The following is a 22,016-nucleotide window of genomic DNA, read 5'->3' on the forward strand; positions in this document are numbered from 1 at the left end:
GATTGAAAGATAAGAGTTTGTATTTTTATATAAGTTCTCAGAATTTGAGCTGTGTTATTGCCGTTCTTGTTATAACCATTTCTGGGCTTTAGAATTATTAATATTAAATGTAGTTTTAAAGTGAAGTGTAAACGATTTGCTCTTTGCTTAATTATGCATTACATTTTTGTTTTTACCATCGCCATTATATTATAAAGCAAATATATGTAGATTTTTTTCAATAGCAACCGATTCATACGTATATAAAGTTGCTTCAGTTTTTTTTCTTTTTTTTCGTTTTCCTTTTTTTTTATTATTAGATGGTTTTTTGTTTGTGTAATAAAGTAAAAAAAAAAAACAATGTTGTGATTACATCAGTTTACGTTGTTTTTGTTTCTGGTTACATTCTTGCTTAGTTTTTCTTTTTTTTTTTTTTTGTATTTTTGAAATGATGTCCGTTAATCGGAACTCGGAAAGTATTCTGGCTTAGCGTTTTTTTGAAGCATGTCACATGCCTTTGATGGTCAGACCCGCCAAATTCACATTACCTACGGTTGCATATATGCATACTAGTATTAAAGATTTCGATCCATAGCGGATGCCCTTGAATTGTTTATTTGTTTTGATTTTCATATTGTGTGTTTTATTATTATTATTAATTATTATCGAAATGACTGTAAATGTTTGTGTGTGTGTGTGTGTGTGTGTGTGTGTGTATTATATTTATTAATTATTATTATAAAGTAGTATTATTTTAAGAGGCGTATGCAAATATTTATTGCTAGAATTATTATTGCCAGGTTCGATAAGAAAATAACTTTTTTAGATACTCGTACTTATTAATCCATTTCTTCAATTATTGGCGTTATGTTTTCTTATATATGCTTTTTGTTTTTGTTTTTGTAATATACATTATATAATTGATGTATGCTTTTCATTGTTATACCTAATTATTTATTTATTTATTGTTATGCTTGAATATTTTAACATTCTGTTGTGTAAAGTAAAATTTGTTGACTAGATTATTCACTAGCGCTTTCTTTTGTTATTCGTATTAATTATTAATTATTAAGTAATTTGTTATATTATTTGTAATGTTTTTCTGCCGTTTGTTGTTTGTTGTTTTTGTTTTTTTTTCTCTTTGTTTAATACTTTTTGTTTCTTTGCTTGAACATGCTACAATTGGCATTTGTTATAAACGTTTTTCATTTGATTTCCTTTGTTATTTTATTATTATAATTATACTAGCTACAGGTTAATAATAATAATAATAACAACTGACAAAAAATAACATTTACAATGCACTTGCTAATTAGATCTGTGTTGATTTGTATGGTTGTTATTATTGCTTAATCTTTTTACTAATTAGTTGAACTTTTCACCGACACTTGCTATCGCTTGTTATTGCTTTCCATTGGCATCAATCCATTATCAACATACAATATCTATCCTATATAACGTATACCCTGTACCCTGTAATGGACTACAAATTGGGGTTGGGTGGACAAACAGTTAAAATAGTATAACAATATTATACATAGCTCTAGTTCAGCATCGAAAGTCAGAATCAGAATCAGAATCAGAATCACATAAACCATAAGTTGTTACAGTCAGTAGGATCAAGTTTTTTTTGTTTCTTCTTAGGGGTACAGGGTATTTTTTTTTGTTTCTTCTTTTATTTTAGCTAGCTTCAGACCAGTTGTTTGCAATTGAAATTGCAGCGAAAGTGTTTTTCGGAACGGGCCTCGTTGTTGTTCTTGTTGTTTGTTTTGTGTTTGTTGTTTGTTTTTGTTGCAGAAATAGACGTATCAGGCTCCATATTTTGTATATTATGTTTGTATTGATCGGCTTAATTATATACTTTTCTTTTTGTTGAGTCCATAAAGCTATTTCCGTCTATCCCATCGCCAGTCTAATTGCAATTGTTATTATTTTATTTCGCTTAGCTTCACTAAATTGTCTTTAATAAAATGTTGTGTATTTAATCTATTATAGTATATGGTTTTTCTTATTTTTGTATATAATTTATAATCATAATATATTTCAATGCACTACGTGTGTGTGTGTGTGTATGTGTGTGTGTGTGTTTATGTGTATTTTGTTATATTTTATAATTATTTCTTGCGGTTTATCAATATTTGTTTTATGTTAATATTACGCCATACTACGAACTTTGAAGCTGCTGCTGATTGGGATGATCAAAATTGCTTGATTTCTTTATTTGGTTTTTTTTTTTGTATAGTATTTTATTATTGGGCGAAAGGGAGTTGAGAATTGAGTCGAGAATTCTCGACTATTTGTGGCGAACGCACTTCCTAACTGTGTTGGCCGTTAACGAGGACGGATTAACTACAAAAAAATGCAAATGTTATTCTTAAGGTAATTTGTTTTGAATAAAAAAATTGATCATTCTCTGCGTATGTATGTTTGTTTGTAACTAATTTCAATCACCAATTATGTTTGATGTTGTTTTGCAAATGCGACGACGTGCATTCTATTTTCTATTGTAGGCACGATTTCTCAAGCACCAGTTAGCATTACGGAAAGTACTAGATGAAGTATGAGGCGGAAGAAATAGCGGAGAGACAGCAATAGTTTCGGCAAAAGAGAGAGAGAAGAGATAGAGTGAGCGAGAGTGAGAGCGAGAGAATCAGGCAACAGCTCAATCGTAACTGAAGATTGAGGAAACCGGCCTGATTTAGCTACTTTGCATGAATCAACTCTGTTATACTGTTATACGTACTGCAATAACTGTTTAACTGTTATACATATGCAAGTGTTTAAGTATTTATGTAAGTAGTACATTATGTTATATGTTTCTTTCTGTTTTTTTTTTTATCGGTTTTTAAGGCAAACGCAAACGCATTTTAATTGTGAATACATAAGTGACCATCAATCAATCAATCAATCAATCAATCAATCAATCAATGTGGCGTGCACTCTTTCTGGTCTACACAAAATGTTGGAGCTCAGTTAGTTGTATACGATATACATATAATATATATGTTCCTATGTACATCGGCTGAATCATATGTATATCAATATATTATATTGCCAACTCGCTCAGTTTGTATTTTTGTATTTTTTGTTTTTTAACTAAATGTTTTACATTACATTTTATGCTCGTTATTCATTTTAATTGTAATTTAATTGTAATTATTTTTAAATATATATGTATATATATTTGTTTATATGTATATTTTACTTTACGTGAAATCACAGTCCGTATGTGAAAAGACTTTATGTACTTGAATGATAAATCATATACATACCATATATGCAATACATGTATGTATGTGTGTGTGTGTGTGTGTGTGTTGTATACATAACATACAACCATACCAAATACTTTAGCACATATTTCGTATCTAAGTATCCTACATACATACATAACATACATATGTATATACGTAGTTTGTGTCTAATTAATATCATTATCATTATCATTATATATGCATAAGTATGTCTCAAGGCTGACTGACAAAATCTCTTAACAAAATTGTGTTTGTATGTGTGTGTGTTTTGAGCGATGTGTGTGTGAGGCAATTATGTATTCATTATAATATTTTTTTTTCGATTTTTGCATATATGTAAATTGCTGCATTTTATGTTTAACAATCCAATTTCATATTATTATTATTATTACTTTTTATTACGCATGTATTTAAAATATATAAACTTTATTTCTTCTTCTCGTTCATCTTCTTTTTGTTGTTGTTGTTGTTGTTAATAAAAGGCATTTGTTTCTTAGAAAAAAAAAACATTCTTGATTTTTTTTTTTTTTTTTTTTTTTTTTTTTTTGTTTTTGCTTGTTAAGTTCAAATTGATTTTTAACTACATAATAATGTTGTATGTCCTATATAAGATTTGATTCAAATTGTTCATTGTTCATTAGCTAAAATTGTTGTTATTTGATGAATTTGTTTTTGGTTGTTGTTGTTGTTGTTGTTCTTGTCGCTGTTCGCCCTCCAAGCTTAATATTAATTTCATTATATTTATCAATTATATTTAGCTAATTTAATAAAAAAGCTTCGTTTTAAATTTGTTTTCTTTATGTTTTCTTTGCTTGTTGTATTTGCTTTTGGTTTAAGTTGATATGAGCATTCACATAAGTTTTATGTTTTTAATATAATTTCTCGTCTTTTTTTTGTCGCTTTTCATTAAGTTTTTTGGTAATCGTGCAAGTGTGTGTGTGTTTGTGTGTGTGTGTGAGTGTTGAAAGCATATTCAGCGAAAGCGCATTTGAAACAAGTCAAAATCAAAATTGTGACTGAATAGTTAGGATCTAATATTGTCATCAAAAATGGTAGGGAGACAGCGAAAAAGAGGGATAGAGCGATAGAACAATAGCCTTGTGATGCGTTAGCGAGAAAGAGATGGTTAGTTAGTTAGTGTCAGCGAGCGAGCGAGCGAAAGAATGAAGTGAGGTTACGAAATGTTTTCTTTCTTGTGTGGTAAGGAAACTTTTCTTACTCACTGTTGTTGTTTCAGTTGTTTTCTTGTTGTCTTGTTGTTGTTGTTAGTTTTCTACATAGTGTAGCTAAAAATGTATGTATTCATAAGCGCCATTTTGTGTGTCAGCTGTGTCAGATTAAAACGCCATGCTAGTGCGTCTTCCACCCATGCAACCACCACCCATACCACCGCCGCCTCCTCCTCCACCTCCTCCGCCAGACATGCTTCGCATTGTGCTGTGCGACACGCTGCGTCCCATGCGCGCCTCACTGCCACGCCTCTCACGCGCCCGCCTCAACAGATCCGAAGTGCTTGGCCGGCGGCTGTTGCTCGCCGCACTCGCTGTGGAGCCGCGTCTGCGGCATGCCACAATGTCCGATGTGGAGGAGCGTCGAATGCCGGCAGCCGCATCGCCAGGCGTTGCTGCCACACTGCTGCCGCCACCTGCCCCACCGGCCGTGCCACCAACGCCAACCAATGCCATGTGTGGCGAGAGAAAGTACGGCGAAAGCTGCGAGCAAGAGTCCCGAGTGTTGGGCAACAGTTGAGTGCTCGAATTGCGACGCGGCGTGAATGGCGATTGTGTGTAGTCGAGCAGCAGATTCATTCTCTCCGGATCGGGATCGGGATCGTTGTCGACGCCTTCGATGCGCAAATGCGGCGGTATGCGACGTGCCGCTGTGGCACCACGCGATGTTGTTGCACCTCCTCCTGCTGATGCACCACCTACGTCGAGGGATGAGGAACGCGATTGCGATTGCGAGGCTGAGGCTGAGGCAGATTTGTGGCCACTTGTGGCACGTAGGCCGCTGTATAAGGACTTGATGTGAAAGTCAAAGGACTTGAAGTTGAGCAGCGAGCGACGCTTGAGCACCTTTGTGGTTGCTGCTGTTGCTGTTCCGGTTGTTGTGTTGTTGTGGGCAGTGTCTGGGGCATCTTGGGCGGTGGCAATGGCGGTGACTGTGACTGTGGCAATGTCATTGTTGTTAAGCGTATCGAATTGTAGCTGCTGTTGCTCAGTGTTTGTTGTTGTTGCTGTCACTGTTGTTGTTGTTGCAGCTGTTGTTGTTGCTGTTGTTGCTGTTATCATAGCATGTTGCTGCTGTGGCAACTGTGACTGCTGCTGCTGCTGCTGCTGCTGCACCTCATGCTTGCTTATTGTTGTTGTCATAGTATTGCTACTTAGGCTAGTTTTACTGCTAATCACTTTCAAAAATTTATTATCATTATCTAAGGACTCCTTTCGTCACTGAATAACACAGAAACCCTGCTTGGCCGCCTCCTTGGCATCCGCCTCCTCAATGAACGCCTCCTCCTCGTGCTTCGGCGAATCGGCGCCGCAGGGTCCGCCGCCACTCAGGCTAAGCGGACCCTGCGGGCAGGCTGATTGTCACCGAAGCGCCAGCGTCGATATCATTGGCGGACGCACTGGTTTGTTCTCTAAGATCCGCTCCAGCTCCAGCATCACGCTCGACGATAGTCGCGGCAAAAGCTAATCAAACATTGATTGCGCATTAATTAGTACTCTTAATATACACAGTCGATAATGTCGATAATTGCAAATGCCAATTTTAATAACAACAGCAATGTTCAATTAAATTAAATTGCGGGTTTTTCTCTTATCACTTAAATGCCTTGCTCATAACTGCACATTTTCGATTATTGCATCATATTGAATTCGAAAATTTGCTGTCAAATTGCTTAACGAGTGAGAAAATTTACTGCAAAGCTTATTTCATTTTTTTGCTAAGAGTTGTACAAATTGCACTTAAACGCATTGCTCATAACTGCAGATTAGTTGCAGTTTAATAGCATAACAAATACACTTCCGAATAAGCAAACTTATTTCATAGCACATTTAATTTTTCGTTAAGATTTGAAGAAATTGCACTTAAACGCATTACTCATAACTGCATATATTTGATTATTACCTCATTTTTAAATCGAAAATTTGTAACTGCTTTCGATACTTTTCTAGCAACATAGAACATTAAGTTTCTTTAATTTTTCGTTACGATTTGAAAAAGTTGCACTTAAATGCATTACTCATAACGGCACATTAAGGATTATTGCTTATTGCTTTTAATCGTGAATTTGCAGTGTTATAAAAACTGCTTTAAGAAGCAACACTTGTCAACATATTTTTGAGTTAATATATTTTTTTAATGAAGCATTGCAGTTAAACGCATTTCTTATAGTTTTCATATAAGTTTTCAGTTAAAGGTAGAGTAGCCTAACGGTGACACCGACGCATAATTGCAGTTAAATGCATTGCTCCTAACTGCAAATCAAAGAATTTGGCAGTTAAACGCACAAAAATGTTACATCTAAACTTTTCAATTTAATAAATCTATTGTTGGGTTGGTTTTCTTTGTATTTTAAGTACACTTAAAAGCAAAAAAAAGTTTAGCTTACGTAGAAATAAAAATGAACCTAAGCATATTAGTATTTGAATTGGCAATTATCGACACTAGACTGTATTCAATATCTAAGTATATATAGAGTATTTATAGGCTACCTGCAGCGATTGTAGACTCTGATGCAGTTGCTCCGCCGATGTGGCGCCCAGCAGAAGGCACTGAACGGGCTCATGCTTCAGCGACCAGGCAATGCTCAGCTGTGTGGGGCTGCAGCCAAGCTTCTCGGCCAGCGCAGCCAGATCACGCAAGCGATCACAATGCCGTCGTCCCTCCTCAATCCGATCCTTGCCCCAGCTGCCCTGCGGCGACAAAGCAGCCTGTCACAAAAGCCAAAAAGTCACACATATGTTGATGAAATACCAAATTTGATAATAATATAATATAATTTGTTAGCTTACATTGCGATTGATCTCGTCCTCCGTCCAGGAGAAGCTCTTCGTTTTGAACGATCCCTTGGGCAGAAAGAGCTTGTCCCCATTCTGTGTATCGCTCAGGGCCATCGAGAGTGGTCCCCAGGCCATCAATCCAACGCCAATCTTGTTGTACATCTCCGGCAAATACAGCTCGCACTTCTCGCGGCAGAACATGTGATATTCCGACTGCTCCACGATCGGTGTAATGCAGTTGAACTGCCGGCAATTGGTGTACGCCTCCATGATCTCCACCTGCGACCATCTCGCAGTGCCCCAGTACATGGCCCAGCCCTGTTGGATGACGTAGCTCATGGCGCGCACCACTTCTGCGGAGAGATAAGAAAGAAGATGTGAAGCATAAGATACAAGATGTTACATCATTTTATATAATATATGACAAGAAATGTTTTATTTTATGTTGGCATATATTTCTTTTACTTTAGATAATGTCGTACTCGAAACTTTGCCAGAGAATTATCCAAATTATGTTTTTTATTGTTACATTATATTGTAATTATTCTTCATCATTCGTATATTACTATATATAATTACATAAACTGAACAGTTTTTCAAATAAGTAAGGGTTATTCTTATAGCACTATATTTACGCTTTAGATTGACCTTAGGAACTTTTACTGTTTTACGATCAAATATATAAATTCATTCATTTATTGGTTTGCTTACGAGCTCGTGCATTTTTGCAATTATCTTAAAACAGAAAAATAGTTCCAAGATCATTCTTAGCTCTAATTAAAGTGCCAATCAAAAGCTATAAGATTAATCTTTACTCAAAATAAAAAAAAGTGTTTTCGCTTATATTTCATTCCCTTCAGATAATGTACTACTCGAAATTTTGCTAGAATATTGTATTAATTTTATTTATTATATTATTTTAAATACTCAGATATAAGAATATTTTCATGTCTTATATCTCTTAGTCTATATCATAGAACTAAACTAATATAATATATATACGATATAAGTAAGATACTATTTTAATTATTATATAAAATCTATTATATTTAGGATAATTCTATTTATATTTTTTTCCGCAATATGTTTTTAACCGTATTTCGAATTTAGTTGTTTAAATATATAATAACTAAATATGTTTTACGTAGTTGTTTTTTATGTTATATAGATTTATTAACTCTCAACACTAGGTAAAACTTTCATGATGAAAAAAATATTGATTTAAGATTTTTTCGATCTTAAAAAGAATAATCTTGAAATAAAATTTTTAGGTTGAAACAATCTTCAATTAAATGGTTTAAAACATTTCATTTTAAGATTAAAAACATATTATTTTAGGATTAAATTCTTATTTGAAGCTTGTTTTATTCTAGATTGAAAATAAGATTGCAGATCTTGATAAAAAGGCAAAAATAATTTTGCTCCTTTTTCTTATAATGTTGGAATTCGCTTTCTTTATGTTTACGGACATAAAAATACACATTCACAATTAAAGTCTACACACCTTCCATGGGACACATGGGATCCGCCTTATGGATGATCACAATATCGATGTAGTTCAACTGCAGACGCTGCAAACTAGCTCGCACGCACTCGATGATGTGTTTGCGTGAAAGTCCGCGTTCCTCTGACCTGGGTATAAAGAAATATATGATCTTAGTCATCTATGTATATAATATTTAGATAGATTTGTGCTCACTTGGTGCTCCAGTAAACCTTCGTGGTGATCACATAGGTGGTGCGCTTCCATCCGGTGCGCTGCAGTATTTTGCCAATCTCCGTCTCGGAATGCGCCTCAGAGATGTCAAAGAGATTGATGCCGCTATCGATGGCCAGCTTGAGTATGGCCTCGGCCTGATCATCGCTGACGCCCGGCGAGAAAACTGGCCAGGTGCCGAGGCCCACATTCGATATGCGCAGACCGCTCTTGCCGAGATTCTTGTACCTCAGTCCCGGTGTCGGTGTCGAGCCGTGCCGCAGCGGCAGCGCCGGATTGGAGCCGAGGCTTATCGACCGGCCTGCAGGCGGTAACGGGAACAGTAACGGTAACGGTAATGGTGACGGTAACGGTGACGGTAACGGTTGGCGGGCAAACAACGACAGTCCAACATATTGATATCAGTAGCGTCAGGGTTGGATTGGATTTTTCATTCCATTTATTGGTTTTTTTTTTCGATTTTGTTTGGATTTTCGGTAAGCATGCAATCGGGAAACAATTATTCAGTTCTGTTGTTAACAATTTCCATGACCAAGAACTTTGGAGTCTTTTTTGTTTTTGTATTCCGGTCAGAAAAACGTGCAATAAACAGCAAACAACGAAATCAAAAGAATAAATGAACAAAAGAACTGCGGTAAACATTTTAAGCTACAAGTTTACCAACAACTAAATAAAGAAATTTCAAAATTACCATTTGAATTTGAACATTCTTCTAATATATAGTTCTTAGTGAAATTCATTTAAAATACTTTTGAAACTTTGGAATGTTTGAATCAAAACTAAATTCTTAAATAAAAGCAATAAGCATGCAATTGGTCATCAAAAACATGCAGGACAATTGTCATTGGATGTTTTCTTAGTTGACGAATTTCCAAATCGGGAGATTGTGTTACTTTTTTCCATTGGAAATTTCATTTGAGGTGAGTCGAGAAAGTCGTATGAGGAATGTGTCGAGTTCGTTGTATGGCATAGTTTTGTATGTTTGTTTTTGTTGTACATATGTATGCTTTATGTGATTATGTGAAAAAGCTATGGAATATATATAGTATGTATATATTGAAAACAAGCCAAGCAATCGAAGAGTATTAACTAAAAGAACAAAAAATGATAAGGTTATATAATAGTGAGAAATTCGATACCGAAATCAAGATGACCGCCCGTACCACTGAACTCCTCCATGCAGTCGAGTGACGCTATCGGAGCCCGGCACCTGTAAAATAAATCGATTTCACCAGATTACTACAGATATAACCACTATAATATTAGCTTATGTAATAAATGGGTAAAATACAAAGCATTCGAGTAGTAAATATGAAATTATCTTGTATAGAATTTAATCTTTTATATTACTATCGACAAATATTAATCGATAATCACATCGATAGTTTTGAATTAGGTTTTTTTACAAATATGTGTAACTTTAACTATTTCGTTCTGAAGAAAATAACCATTAAGGATGGTTTATAGCTTTCCTTGCATTTAGGTCCGATAAACATTAATCATGATGTATTATCGATAACATATCGATAAATATAAAAAATCTGGTACTAATTACGAAAGCTGCTTCCATAAGCTATGTCACAATCAGTGCGATAAATCAATAAGTTATCGATAACAAATGTAGATGCTCGGTTATCGATAACATTTTAATTACTCAATAGTCTGTTTGCGGTAAACATTGGTGACACTATTTAGTGCTTCGGCTATTTTATGTAATTTTATGAGTTATCGATAACAACAATGTATGTTTTCGATAATGTTGAAATTATTCAGTAATCATATAAGCTAACGATTACCCTCACTCAAAACATGCTCAACTTTACGTTAGCACTGTCGCAATCAGTTCGATAACTCTATAAGATATCGATAACTTCATTTATATTGATAACACCAAAATAAATCATTAATATATATATGTATGTATATATAATATGTGGTAACGATTGCTGCAAACAAGCTACAAAATCAGTTGGAAAACATTACTCGATAATTAATCGATTAATCGGAGTGTATCGCTGAGCGTGGCCTGCGACTCAAGCCGTCGTTACCTGTATATTGTCACCGGGTTGGAGTCGTCGCTCGCATTGTCCATGTTGTTGTTGCTATCGTTGGCATTCGCGTGCGTCGTCGATGTGGCAGCGACGCCGCCAACGGCGCCAACGGCGCCAACCAATGCCGCATTGTTGGTCACCGTGGCGCCCATGACGAAATTCAGACCACCTGGCAACGCCAATGTGCCATTGTTCAGGCTCAACATGGTCTCTGTGGCAGCAGCAGCGGCAGCGTTTGTGGCAACAGTCGATGCCCCTGCGGCGGCAACGGATGCCGATGGCGCCTCAGCTGCATTGTTGGTCGGATAGTTGTTGTGTGCACCGCTTGTGGCATTCACATCGGGCAGCGGCAGCGGCAGGGTCAGAGGCAGGGGCATGGACTCCACATGGCCGAGGAGCAGCGGGGTGCTGGCATTTGGGGCATCCACGATGCTTTGTTGCAGTTGCAGCTGCTGCTGTTGCTGCTGCTGTTGCGTATAATCTGTTGCAGCACTCGAGTGTGGGGCAGTGGCTGTTGCAGTTGCAGTTGCTGTTGCAGTGGCAGTTGCATTGGTTGAATTGGGCGTTGCATTGGCTGCTGCCTGGCTGCTGCCATCGCTATTGAGACTGCATACCATGGACATCTTTGAGCAGAAGGATTCAACTTGAAGGACACGACTTTGGCTTTAAGCTTTAAGTTGATAACATTTTTCTTTTGCTGATTGCTTTCTTTTTGTTTTTGTTTATTTTTTTTTTCTTATTTTTCTTTAGATTAATTGCATTATTTGTTACACTAAAATTTGACTAATAATCACAATTTGAATGTTGTTCACAGCTAGCTTTCAGCTAGTGCTGCTACTTTAAGGCAAGTCCAGTCAAAAATTTGTTGCTTTGGGGATACTAAAATCATATTTCACAGTTACGTATTGATTAACACCAACACAAACACACATACAGTTATGTATGTGTATGTGTGTGTGTGTGTGCATTATTAATTGCTTTATTTATTTACAGAGTTTTCTTTTCTTTTGCTTGGTTTTATTTTTTTTTTTTTTGGGTTGTCTTTTCAATTTATTCGTTCGAAATACTGCGACAAGTTCGCGTTGCCGCATGCCACACACGTGCCACAAACACACACACACACAAAAACACACACACACACACACACAACAAGGCAACAATCAATTCACAATTGTGTGCGCACTGCGACAATGCAAACAAAAAGCACAAAAAAAAAGGAGAAACACAATATCAATAAACGAAATACGAGCACAATACTCCATCTTATACATATGTATATATCCAATACAATACCCTGTAAATTTTGTAAAATTATATTCGATGAGGTCGAGCACTAAATTACTGGGTATGCTGTAGTCGGGTTAAATGTCTAAAATAATGGCACAACTTTGATCTTAAGAATAGGAACAAAAGGCGCAAGCGATTGACGAAATATCGTTACTACATATTCCCCACACAATACCCTGTAATATCCTTAAATGGAATGCCAATAATTCCAGCTTATCCACTAAAATACAAGGTATGTTGTAGTCGTGTTAAATGCCCTAGACAATGGCCAAGCTTTGATCATTAGAAGGAAAAAATCACATTAACAATACCCTGTAATATACCCTGTAATATACCCAAATGACAAGCAAATAATGACCACATGTCTACAAATGTACGGGGTATGCAGCACTCGAGTTAAATATCTAATATAACATTACATCTTTGATGTTAAGACTGCTTATAAAAGCACAAACTAGTGACGCTATCAATAAACAAAATACGTTCGTTAAAAAATACGTTCGTAAATAAAAAAAATACCCTGTAACTTTTTCAATGAAACTGGCATAAAAATAAAATAAAGATTAAAAAGGCTGAAGTTGAGTTGAGTAAATAAAATAATAGCACAATTCTTGAGAAGCTCAAACAAAAGGCAGACAAATAATTACAATATCAATAAACGAAATACAACAAATTTACATATATCCTCTAAGCTGCAATACCCTGTAACTTATCCAAAGAAATAATATCAATAATTCGAAGAAGTTGAAGAAAAATACAATAAATAATGACAATATCAAAATAAATTACAATGAAAGTTAACTATCCCCACATAATACCCTGTAACATAGTATTCTCAAATGAAATGTCTTTATTTCGAGCAACTTTAATTAAAGCACAGGGTATGCTTTCGTCGAGTTAAATATGTACATGATACACCCAAAAATCATTGCATATATAATATCTGATTTGATATTTGATAGGGTATTTCGCAAGTCGTTGAAAGTGTCGATCTTAAAGTTTGGGGAATTCCCCCAACTCGCGTTTTAGCCATTGTAATTGTGGCATTTGAATGGAAAACAATGGGTAACTGTAAACAGAGCCGCAACCACATCCAGGAACACAACACAACTTTCGACTATAACAAAAGCGGGCTTCAAGTAATGGGGTCAAAGTTCATGACACCCAACAACCCAGCACAATCGAGTAACAACAACAACCCGAAACAGCAACATAAACTGTGAACTCAAACTCAAGCCACGTCTGAGACGTGTGTCAAGTGAACAACAACAGTAAATGGGTGTATCAAACATTTGAATTACACAGTCCAACAAAGCAAATCAAACTAATTAGACTAAGTAGTTAAAATGGCCGCAAAAAAAAAGAGGAAAATAAATATTATATAGCATATGCTGCATACACATAAAAATATAATAACTGCGTAAAGTGTTTTATTTTCCTTTTTTCCTCCAATTTTTTTTTTCAGAGGGGATTTTTGTGTGCTGTTCATTTTTTTTTTTGCTTTTTTTTTGAGGGTGAGGAGGAAACGTGTAAAACGTGACCTGAAAGCAAAGATTACCAAAGCTGGGGGCGACAAAAAGGAGAAAAAAAAAGTAGAAAAAAGTAGAAAAAAAATAGGGAGCTCAGGGTTAGCCATATGCCACCTCAAACTCACGTGGCGAACGATGGTCACGCAACACAAATACAAACAGAGAACTCAAAATGAACATAGGAAAAAGCAGGCCCGAAATGCAAATTATTTGTGTGTGCCCGGTAAGCGCAAAACATTATATGACCCAGGCCCAGGCGCAGCATTGACTTTGGCTAAAATCCAATGACTACAATTTTTTTTTTTCTGTTTTTCTGTTGTTGACGACGGGACTTCCGAGCATGACCTTCGGACCGGCCTGGCCAGGCCCAAAACTCTAAAAAACGTGCTGGCAACACGAAAGAAAAACTAAGTACATAATACTCGCATACTCGCAAAAAAAACACTGAAAAACTAGGCTGATATTACCCACATTACTCGCTATTTATCGATTTTGTAGCAGGAGCCAAAGCCACAGTCAGAGCGTCGTCAGGAAGTGCATTAAGTTTACCCACACTGGATTATGATCGGCGATAAGTTTATTATACAAAATAACACCGATTTAGTTTGACCCTTGACAACCTTTCACCAGCCATTTGGCATTGCTTGAACTCGTTTTTATCCCCCTCCCCCACCCCATCCACGTCGCCAACACTACACAAAACTGTTTCAGTTCAAAGTTGACGCATTTTACAACACTTTAAATATTAAATGAAATTCGCATGAACTGGTTTGAAGTGTTTAAAGTTTCATCGAGTTTAAAAGCTATGTTAGCCGACTGCATTTTCCAACACTTCAACAAACTTACAATGCATTTATTTCTAGTTCATTATGCAACACTTAATGTATGAAGTTTAAATGCTATTTTTGCAAATAAGAGGAGAATTAATTTCTAAATGTTAACACATTTTCCAACACTCTCTAAATTTTGAAATTCTTTAATTTAAATACGTTTTACAACACTTTTAACATATTTTATGCAAATTGGCTAATCGTTTAAAGTGTGTTATTCCACCTTAACATGTATTTTGAGATTTTAATTTTTGTCACCATTTTGACACATTTTACAACACTTTAAGTATTACGTAAAATGCAGATGATCAGATCTTAATTGTATCATCTGCAGTGGAAGTCTAAATTCTACCCAACAAATATATTTTCAGAAATTATGATACATTTTCCAACACTGTTTTAGAAGTTGATGTCTAATGCATTTAATTTCAAGTCGCTTGGCTCAAAAAGAAAGCCAATTTGAAATATTCTGTGTTAGTTGCTATTCAAAACTTTAGTTTAGCTCAAATTTCACTTTTCGTTTCAGATTTCATTAGATAAATAAGTGCATTTTACAACACTGGCAACTAGAGTAAAACTTGTGCTGCGTATTTGTAAAGCCAAGTGCCATAAATAATTGAAAGTTAGCTGCACTTAAGCTGTCACAAAATGCAACTTAAATTAGTTTTAAAATGAAGAGTGCCTGCATTAGACAACACTGGATCATGAGAAAAGTGCTTAAAAACAACAACAACAACAACAGCAACAACAACAAAAATACCAAACTTATTATGCATGGTTTAACTGGTGTCTGCTTTCAGTTCAGTTCAGCTCATTCAGAACTCTCACACACACAAAAATGTTGTGGAAAACTTGAGTGTGCAGCATTATACAACACTGGCTGGCTGGCTGGCAGGCAGGCAGGCGTTTGGAAAGCGCTTAAAAGCAAACGAAATTTGCATATCAACTTCTCAACTAACACACACATACATATACATACATACATATATTCAACATGTATGTTATGTTGATGCCATTGAAATATGTTTTTCTTTTTTCTTTTTTTTTTGGGTTGTGTGTGTTTTTGTTGCTGAATCTTTGCAGCTGCTGAAACATATAAAACCCATTGAGCTCTCTCTCATTCTGTGGCGAACACGATTTTTATTGCAGTTAAGCACAACTTCTGACCACTTTTGTGTGCACCCCAACGGCAGTTTAAAATAATCATAAAAATAAATAAGGAATGGAATGTATAGTATATATAATATACTGAGTTTGCAACACTTTGGCTAGCACTTGTTTTTTTTTTTAATTTATTTCTAAAATAAACATAAAAGTAAATAAAGATTATAGTATATAATATACTGAGTTTTCAACACGTTTGCTAGTATTTTAATTGTTGGGCTAATAAATTACCAAAAATGTATAGTTTATAACTGGTTATCAACTTCTGACTAATTTGGTGTGGAATGCAGTATATAGTAGTATCATATCTACTATATACTGCATTCCACACCAAATTAGTCAGAAGTTGATAATCAGTTACTGAGAAAATAAATTAAGAATGTATGCATATGATATATGTAATATACTGAGTTTTCAACATGTTGGTTAGTATTTTTTGGGTAATAAATTACTAAAAAAAATTTCGTTAAACATCAACTTCTGTCCACTTTTGTGTGTAGCTTAAAATAATCATAAAAATAAATAAAGAATGTAGTAGTATTTATAATATACTGAGTTTTCAACACGTTTTCTAGTAGTTTTTTTGGGTAATAAATTACCAAAAATTTATAGTTTATAACTGTATATCAACTTCTGACCACTTTTGTGTGCACCCCAAAGGCAGTTTAAAATAATCATAAAACTAATTAAAGAATGCAGTATATAGTATATATAATATACTGAGAAAATAAATTAAAAATGAATGTATATGGTATATATAATATACTGGGTATTCAACATGTTGGCTAGTATTGTTTCCGTGTTATATATTACTAAAAAAATTTTAGCTGAATATCAACTTCTGCCCACTCGTGTGTGTAGCTTAAAATAATCATAAAAATAGATAAAGAATGTACATATACATTATTATATAATATACTGAGTTTTCAACACGTTTTCCAGTATTTTCTTTTTTTTTTTTTTGGTAATAAATTACCAAAAATGTATAGTTTATAGCCGAATGTCAGCAGCTCGGGCAGCAAAATCACTGATACGCTGTGCAGTGTAAGTAATTATGTGCTGTCGAGCTGTCAAGTGTAATAAATGCCCCCCAGAATAAAGGCTTGTGTGTGTGTGTGTGTGTGCGTGTGTGTGAGTGCTTGCATGTGTGTATTATATATATAATTTATAGATTAGCTGCATTGTGTAATTTGTCCATTATATGCAATTATTTTCAGATTAAATCCTTTTGTAGCTGGCGCCCCAAAAAGTATGCTACAGAAAAAAGGCAAATTGCCGATTAACGATTGCGGCTGCCAGATTTGTCGCCTGACTGCAACTGTGTCAGTGTGTTACGAATGTGAGTGTATTAGTGCATTAGTGTGTGTGTGTGTGTGTTTGTATTGGCACTATTTAGACAAGTTCATTTATTGATTTTATTTAGCACTTAAATTGTCTCATTGGCGATTATCTGTTTAGCTCTGACCTTAAATGCAAACACAGAGAGAGAAAGAGAGAGAGAGAGAGAGAGAGAGTCGCTGTATGTTTGTGTGTGTGTACATAAAAGGCTGAGGGAAAGAGCATGCTGTTTTTGTTTGTTTGCTAGCTTATTACAACTGACCCGCAAAAGTCCGCTGAATTACATAAAAGCTGCTGCTGCTTCTGCTTCTGCTGCTGCTGCTGCTGTTGTTTCTCTTTTGCTGCTGCTGCTGCTGCCCTCGGCCCTTGATCTTAATAACAAGTATGGCACTTGCCTCCCTACTCTTGACTCGCCTGCAGCTGGCGCGCAGCTGCTGCTGCTGCTGCTGCTGCTGTTATCCTTGCAGCCTAAAAACAACAAATAAATGCAATTTTATGTCTATGCACTTCGTTGCAGCTGCAGCTGCCAGCGTCTGTCGCTGTCGCTGTCGCTGTCGCACTCACACTTCGCCTTGACTGGATGCTGTAAATAGCGCACACACACACACACACACATATCACGTATACGACTGAGTATGTGTGTGTGTGCTTAAGTACTACGTATGCCATATTACGACACTCTCTTCGCGCATTCTTTGCAAATGTGCAGCATTAATTTCGTGTGCCATTGTATGGATTATAGATTCATAGAATCACGGTTTCACACGTTCTTTCCCTTTCCCCTTTCCCCTTCCCCCGCTGAAATGTCACGGACAGCTTGGGGAATGGCAGAGCTGTCCCAAGGGGAAAGCAGCTTAGACGCAGCACGTAGCTGCCAACTGTGGTATAAATAATAAAATAAATACTATACAACACACGAGACTCTTACTGTTTGAACGTTAACGGGCCTAACACAAGGTTTACTGGTCGATATGCCGCATTTTCCTATTTATTAGGCTGACCTACAGCCACACACACACACACACACACATATATATGGTCAGTCATATATTTGCCATGAACTTGTCAACAAATTGTCGACAACGTCTGTGGCAAACGTGAAGCGGTTAAGTGGACAGCGTTTTTGCATAAAGATTTCCTTTATTTAGCAACACTTTGGCGACAAACAACAACAGTTGCATCTGAATTTATCAACATAAACATTACGAATTGCTGCTAAATTATTAACACTATAATTAGTTGCTGAGCTGAGCTGAGCTGAAGCACAGTCTGCATTATAATGAACGAATTATTTTGAACCTTTGTCAATAATAATTTAAGAAGTAGTCATAAATATAATTACAAATTATTTAAGAAATACATTATATACCATTCATACACATTCTTCATTTATTTTTATGATTATTTCAAAAGTTCCTAAAATCAATCTTTAGCTCGAAATAAATCTAAATAATCCTTACTTTCATTTGAAAATTGTTTATTTTATTTTTTATTTATTTTTATTATTTATTTTATTTTTATTATTTTATTATTTATTTTTTTCAGAGTTTTTTTTTGCTTGAGAATTGCCCTTATATATTTTAGTTTGCCTTTCTCTCAAGCCAAAAAGCTAAATAATTATCCCTAGATAGATTGTACACGAAATAAGAAGCATCATAATAATTCCAAAAACAAGTCAAGCTTTACTTCATTTAATATAGAATAAGTGTATTCAGTAATTAGCAATAATATTGCATATACAAATGGTTAACAGCTCAGGGAATTTTCACACTACATTTCAACTGAGATAAATGGCTGTGATAAATTGTCATTACAACTTAATTTGCTGTTCATATCGATTATTGAATTTGCATGTTTAGAAACTATTCGAAGCAAAATATATTTGCTCAGGTGGCTGGAATTATATAGTGAATTATATGTATATTGATTTATATGCTTTAGGCAGTATTGTCGTAATAATAAAATAATAAAACCAAAAACGAAACTTCATTTATATTTGTTAGATAATTTTTACTTAATCATCAATGATTTCGTTATTTATAGTTTACTAAACTATTTTTTGAATTAATTTTAGCATTGAGAAAGTGACGTATAGAATATTATTTGTGCAATAACTTAACAGTTCTTTATTTAGCAAAAACCACATAAAATAATGAGTTGTTTTATCCGAAATATGAATTAAAATATCAATGTTATATTGATTTATTTGAAGAGAGTAATCATTGCAAGAAAACCAAGAAAACAACTGCAATTCATATTTATTTTTTAGTTTAGAGTTGTGTATTTCACCAATTCAACAAAATGTTCAACTTACCGCACTCTGTAAGTCTTGTGACGACTACCTTTTCAATTTATATTTATCACTCTATATTCAATATAACATGATTTAATGCATAATGCATTTTTAAAGAGTAATCATTGCAAACCTGCTCTAATTTATCAACTGCAATTCTTAAAGCTATTTTTAGCTTCAATCATAACTTGCATAAAGTTTTAAGCAAGTGGACAGCACCATATTACAACGCATTGGCAGCGTCGTTGCCACAATTGTTTGTCAATTGGCAGCACTGTAATGCATGCAGTCATTAGCAAGTGGACAGCACCATATTACAACGAATTGGCAGCACCATTCCAGCAATTGGCAGCATTGAAATTAAATTGACTTGTCGCACTCGCTGCTCTGCGCTCTGCTCTCTCAATCAATTACAAATGTGTGTGTGCACAAATTGTGATGGAAATTGAAAGCAAATGATTAAGCTGCAATTACTTTAGAGACCCGCGCCATCGAATATACTTGTATTCTACGAGCGAGAGAGCAAGGGAGTATTATAGCAATCGATAAACAAAAGCCCATTGAAGGCCTTCTGCAAAGTGCAACTGTGTGGATTTACATTGAGTTATTTTCCTTATATTTTTTAGTGTTTTAGTGTTTTTTTTTTGTTTTTATTTTTTTTTTGTTCGTTGTTGATCGCGACACGCATATTTACGTGTGTGCGTCCACTGAATTTCGTTCGTCGTTGTTGTGGCACATTGTCGTGTGGCATGCAACATTTGAAATATTCCAAACGCTTGTCATGTTGCCAAGTAGTATAAGTATAGGAGTATGACCAAAAGGATCAAATAACACGCGCCTAAGGCGCGCACGACAATCTAGACAGACAGATAGACACAATATGGGTAACAATAAAACAAGAACTGTATATAAACTCATTATAAACTCGATTATAAATGTGGCATGTAACTACTCATATAATCAAACTAATCCGATTCAACGCGATTCGATACACGAATTCTTTTGTTGTTTTTTGGTTTTTGTTTTCTGTTTCTGTTTCTGTTTTTTTTTTTTACTTATTCAATGCCAATGCCAATACCTAATAGTTGAGAGCAAATATTTGATGTGGGGTATGCTCGACTTTAACATTTGAAAATTATTCAAAATTCTTAGTTCATTGAAAGAGAAGAATTGTAATAAATATCCATATAATCTTGAGAAATTAAATATTCATTGCTAACTATAAATTGGCATAAATATTAACAACAATTCAGCAAATGAAATCAACATATTTTGTAACTATGAAATAAGCAAATGAATGATTTAAAATAAGCCTGATCAGAGCAATATAATATTGTATATAGTATTGTATTATATTCTTTATTCCAATCAAATAATAATAATACTATAAAAACTACTAAAAGTAAGGTCAGCTTAGCACAAGTTTAACATCAAATTCTCAACGGATTTCCAAAAATAAATAACACATAAATTTGTAAATAGATCAGCTATAAAATAAATATAATTGGCTGACATTTTTGTTGCTGAGCAAGTTATTGAAGCAAGTGGATAAAAGCATAAAGCGTTCATGAAAACTTGATGAATTTGATGTGCAGCAAAACTTCATTCTTAGTTTGCCACAAAACCAAACAAAAAAAAGCAAAGCAAAGGAAAAGAACTCCATGAGATGAGCAGAAAGAAAACTAGAGCTAAGCCGGCTTACATTTGCAGCGCGTTGGAAAGAAGATAAAGTTTATATAATAAGCAAACGTTCGGGCCAACAAAAAGACATTTGAATAGTTGGCGAATACTTGTGAATACCATTTGAATAATTGAATGAATACTGTACAACTTTTCCGCAAAAGAGACAGACAGAGAGAGAGAGAGAGAGAGGGAGAGAGGGAGGGAGAAGAGAATGAAAACAATGGGACACGAAACGAAATGAAACGCAGTGCAACAACGAAAATAAACATAAACATAAATAACAAGAGAATGCTGCAAAATGTAATACGGATGTTGCAACGTCCAACGTCCAACGTGCAACGTGCCACATGCGGCACAGGCGCATAACTTTTCCCACTCTGCAAAAAAAACACTACACAACACACAAAACACAAATATACGTAATTCTTTCAGCTTTGTTGTTTTGTTGTCTCCAATCTTGGTGCCAAGAAAAAAAAAAATACAAAATCACAGTAAAAAAAAGAGACACGAGAAAAAAAAATATATTGGTATTTGCATTGATTTTCTTTTCTTTTTCTTTCTTTTTTGTGTAGGATCATGAATATCCTTGATGATATTTTTCATTGTTCAATTCACAGCCGGTTAAAAGTCGTCAAAACACGCAGCGAAGAGAAGACGCGACAGATCGTTTGGAAGCAGCTGCTTGTCGCCATGTGACAATAAATATATATATATATAGAGCTAATATATATCTTGGTTGTATATACTTTTGGCTATCAATGCGCTATCAAATAGAGGTCAAAATGTACGCACAACACGCCTCTGTGTGTGTGTGTGTGTGTGTGTGTGTGTGTGATTTATGATGAATTAAATATTGCTGCATTGTGCAGCAGCAGCAAAATGTA

The 22,016-nt window shown here is 35.0% G+C and overlaps 2 protein-coding genes across 2 annotated transcripts in view; both read right to left on the reverse strand.

Annotated features, from left to right (window-relative positions):
* Positions 1 to 844: 844 nt before the first annotated feature.
* Positions 845 to 5,617, reverse strand: LOC133847611 (transcription initiation factor TFIID subunit 12-like). Its single transcript, XM_062282771.1, has one exon. The coding sequence runs from the start codon at positions 5,603 to 5,605 to the stop codon at positions 4,571 to 4,573; it is 1,035 nt and encodes a 344-aa protein (XP_062138755.1). The 5' UTR covers positions 5,606 to 5,617; the 3' UTR covers positions 845 to 4,570.
* A 168-nt stretch (positions 5,618 to 5,785) lies between these two features.
* Positions 5,786 to 22,016, reverse strand: part of LOC133847610 (uncharacterized) — a 35,926-nt gene continuing 19,695 nt past the window's right edge. Inside the window, exons 6-11 of the mRNA XM_062282770.1 lie at positions 10,097 to 10,167; positions 8,940 to 9,258; positions 8,745 to 8,872; positions 7,253 to 7,593; positions 6,953 to 7,171; positions 5,786 to 5,926 (exon numbers count right to left, since the gene is read on the reverse strand). Coding sequence (XP_062138754.1) covers positions 5,825 to 5,926; positions 6,953 to 7,171; positions 7,253 to 7,593; positions 8,745 to 8,872; positions 8,940 to 9,258; positions 10,097 to 10,167 — 1,180 coding nt within the window. The 3' untranslated portion in view covers positions 5,786 to 5,824. The remainder of the gene's footprint in view (positions 5,927 to 6,952; positions 7,172 to 7,252; positions 7,594 to 8,744; positions 8,873 to 8,939; positions 9,259 to 10,096; positions 10,168 to 22,016) is intronic.

The sequence above is a fragment of the Drosophila sulfurigaster genome, chromosome X (assembly GCF_023558435.1).
Source record: "Drosophila sulfurigaster albostrigata strain 15112-1811.04 chromosome X, ASM2355843v2, whole genome shotgun sequence".
NCBI classification, from domain to species: Eukaryota; Metazoa; Arthropoda; class Insecta; order Diptera; family Drosophilidae; genus Drosophila; species Drosophila sulfurigaster.

Coding starts and splice junctions, on each gene's coding strand:
- LOC133847611 (XM_062282771.1), bottom strand. CDS start 5,605: ATGACAACAACAATAAGCAAGCATGAGGTGCAGCAGCAGCAGCAGCAG.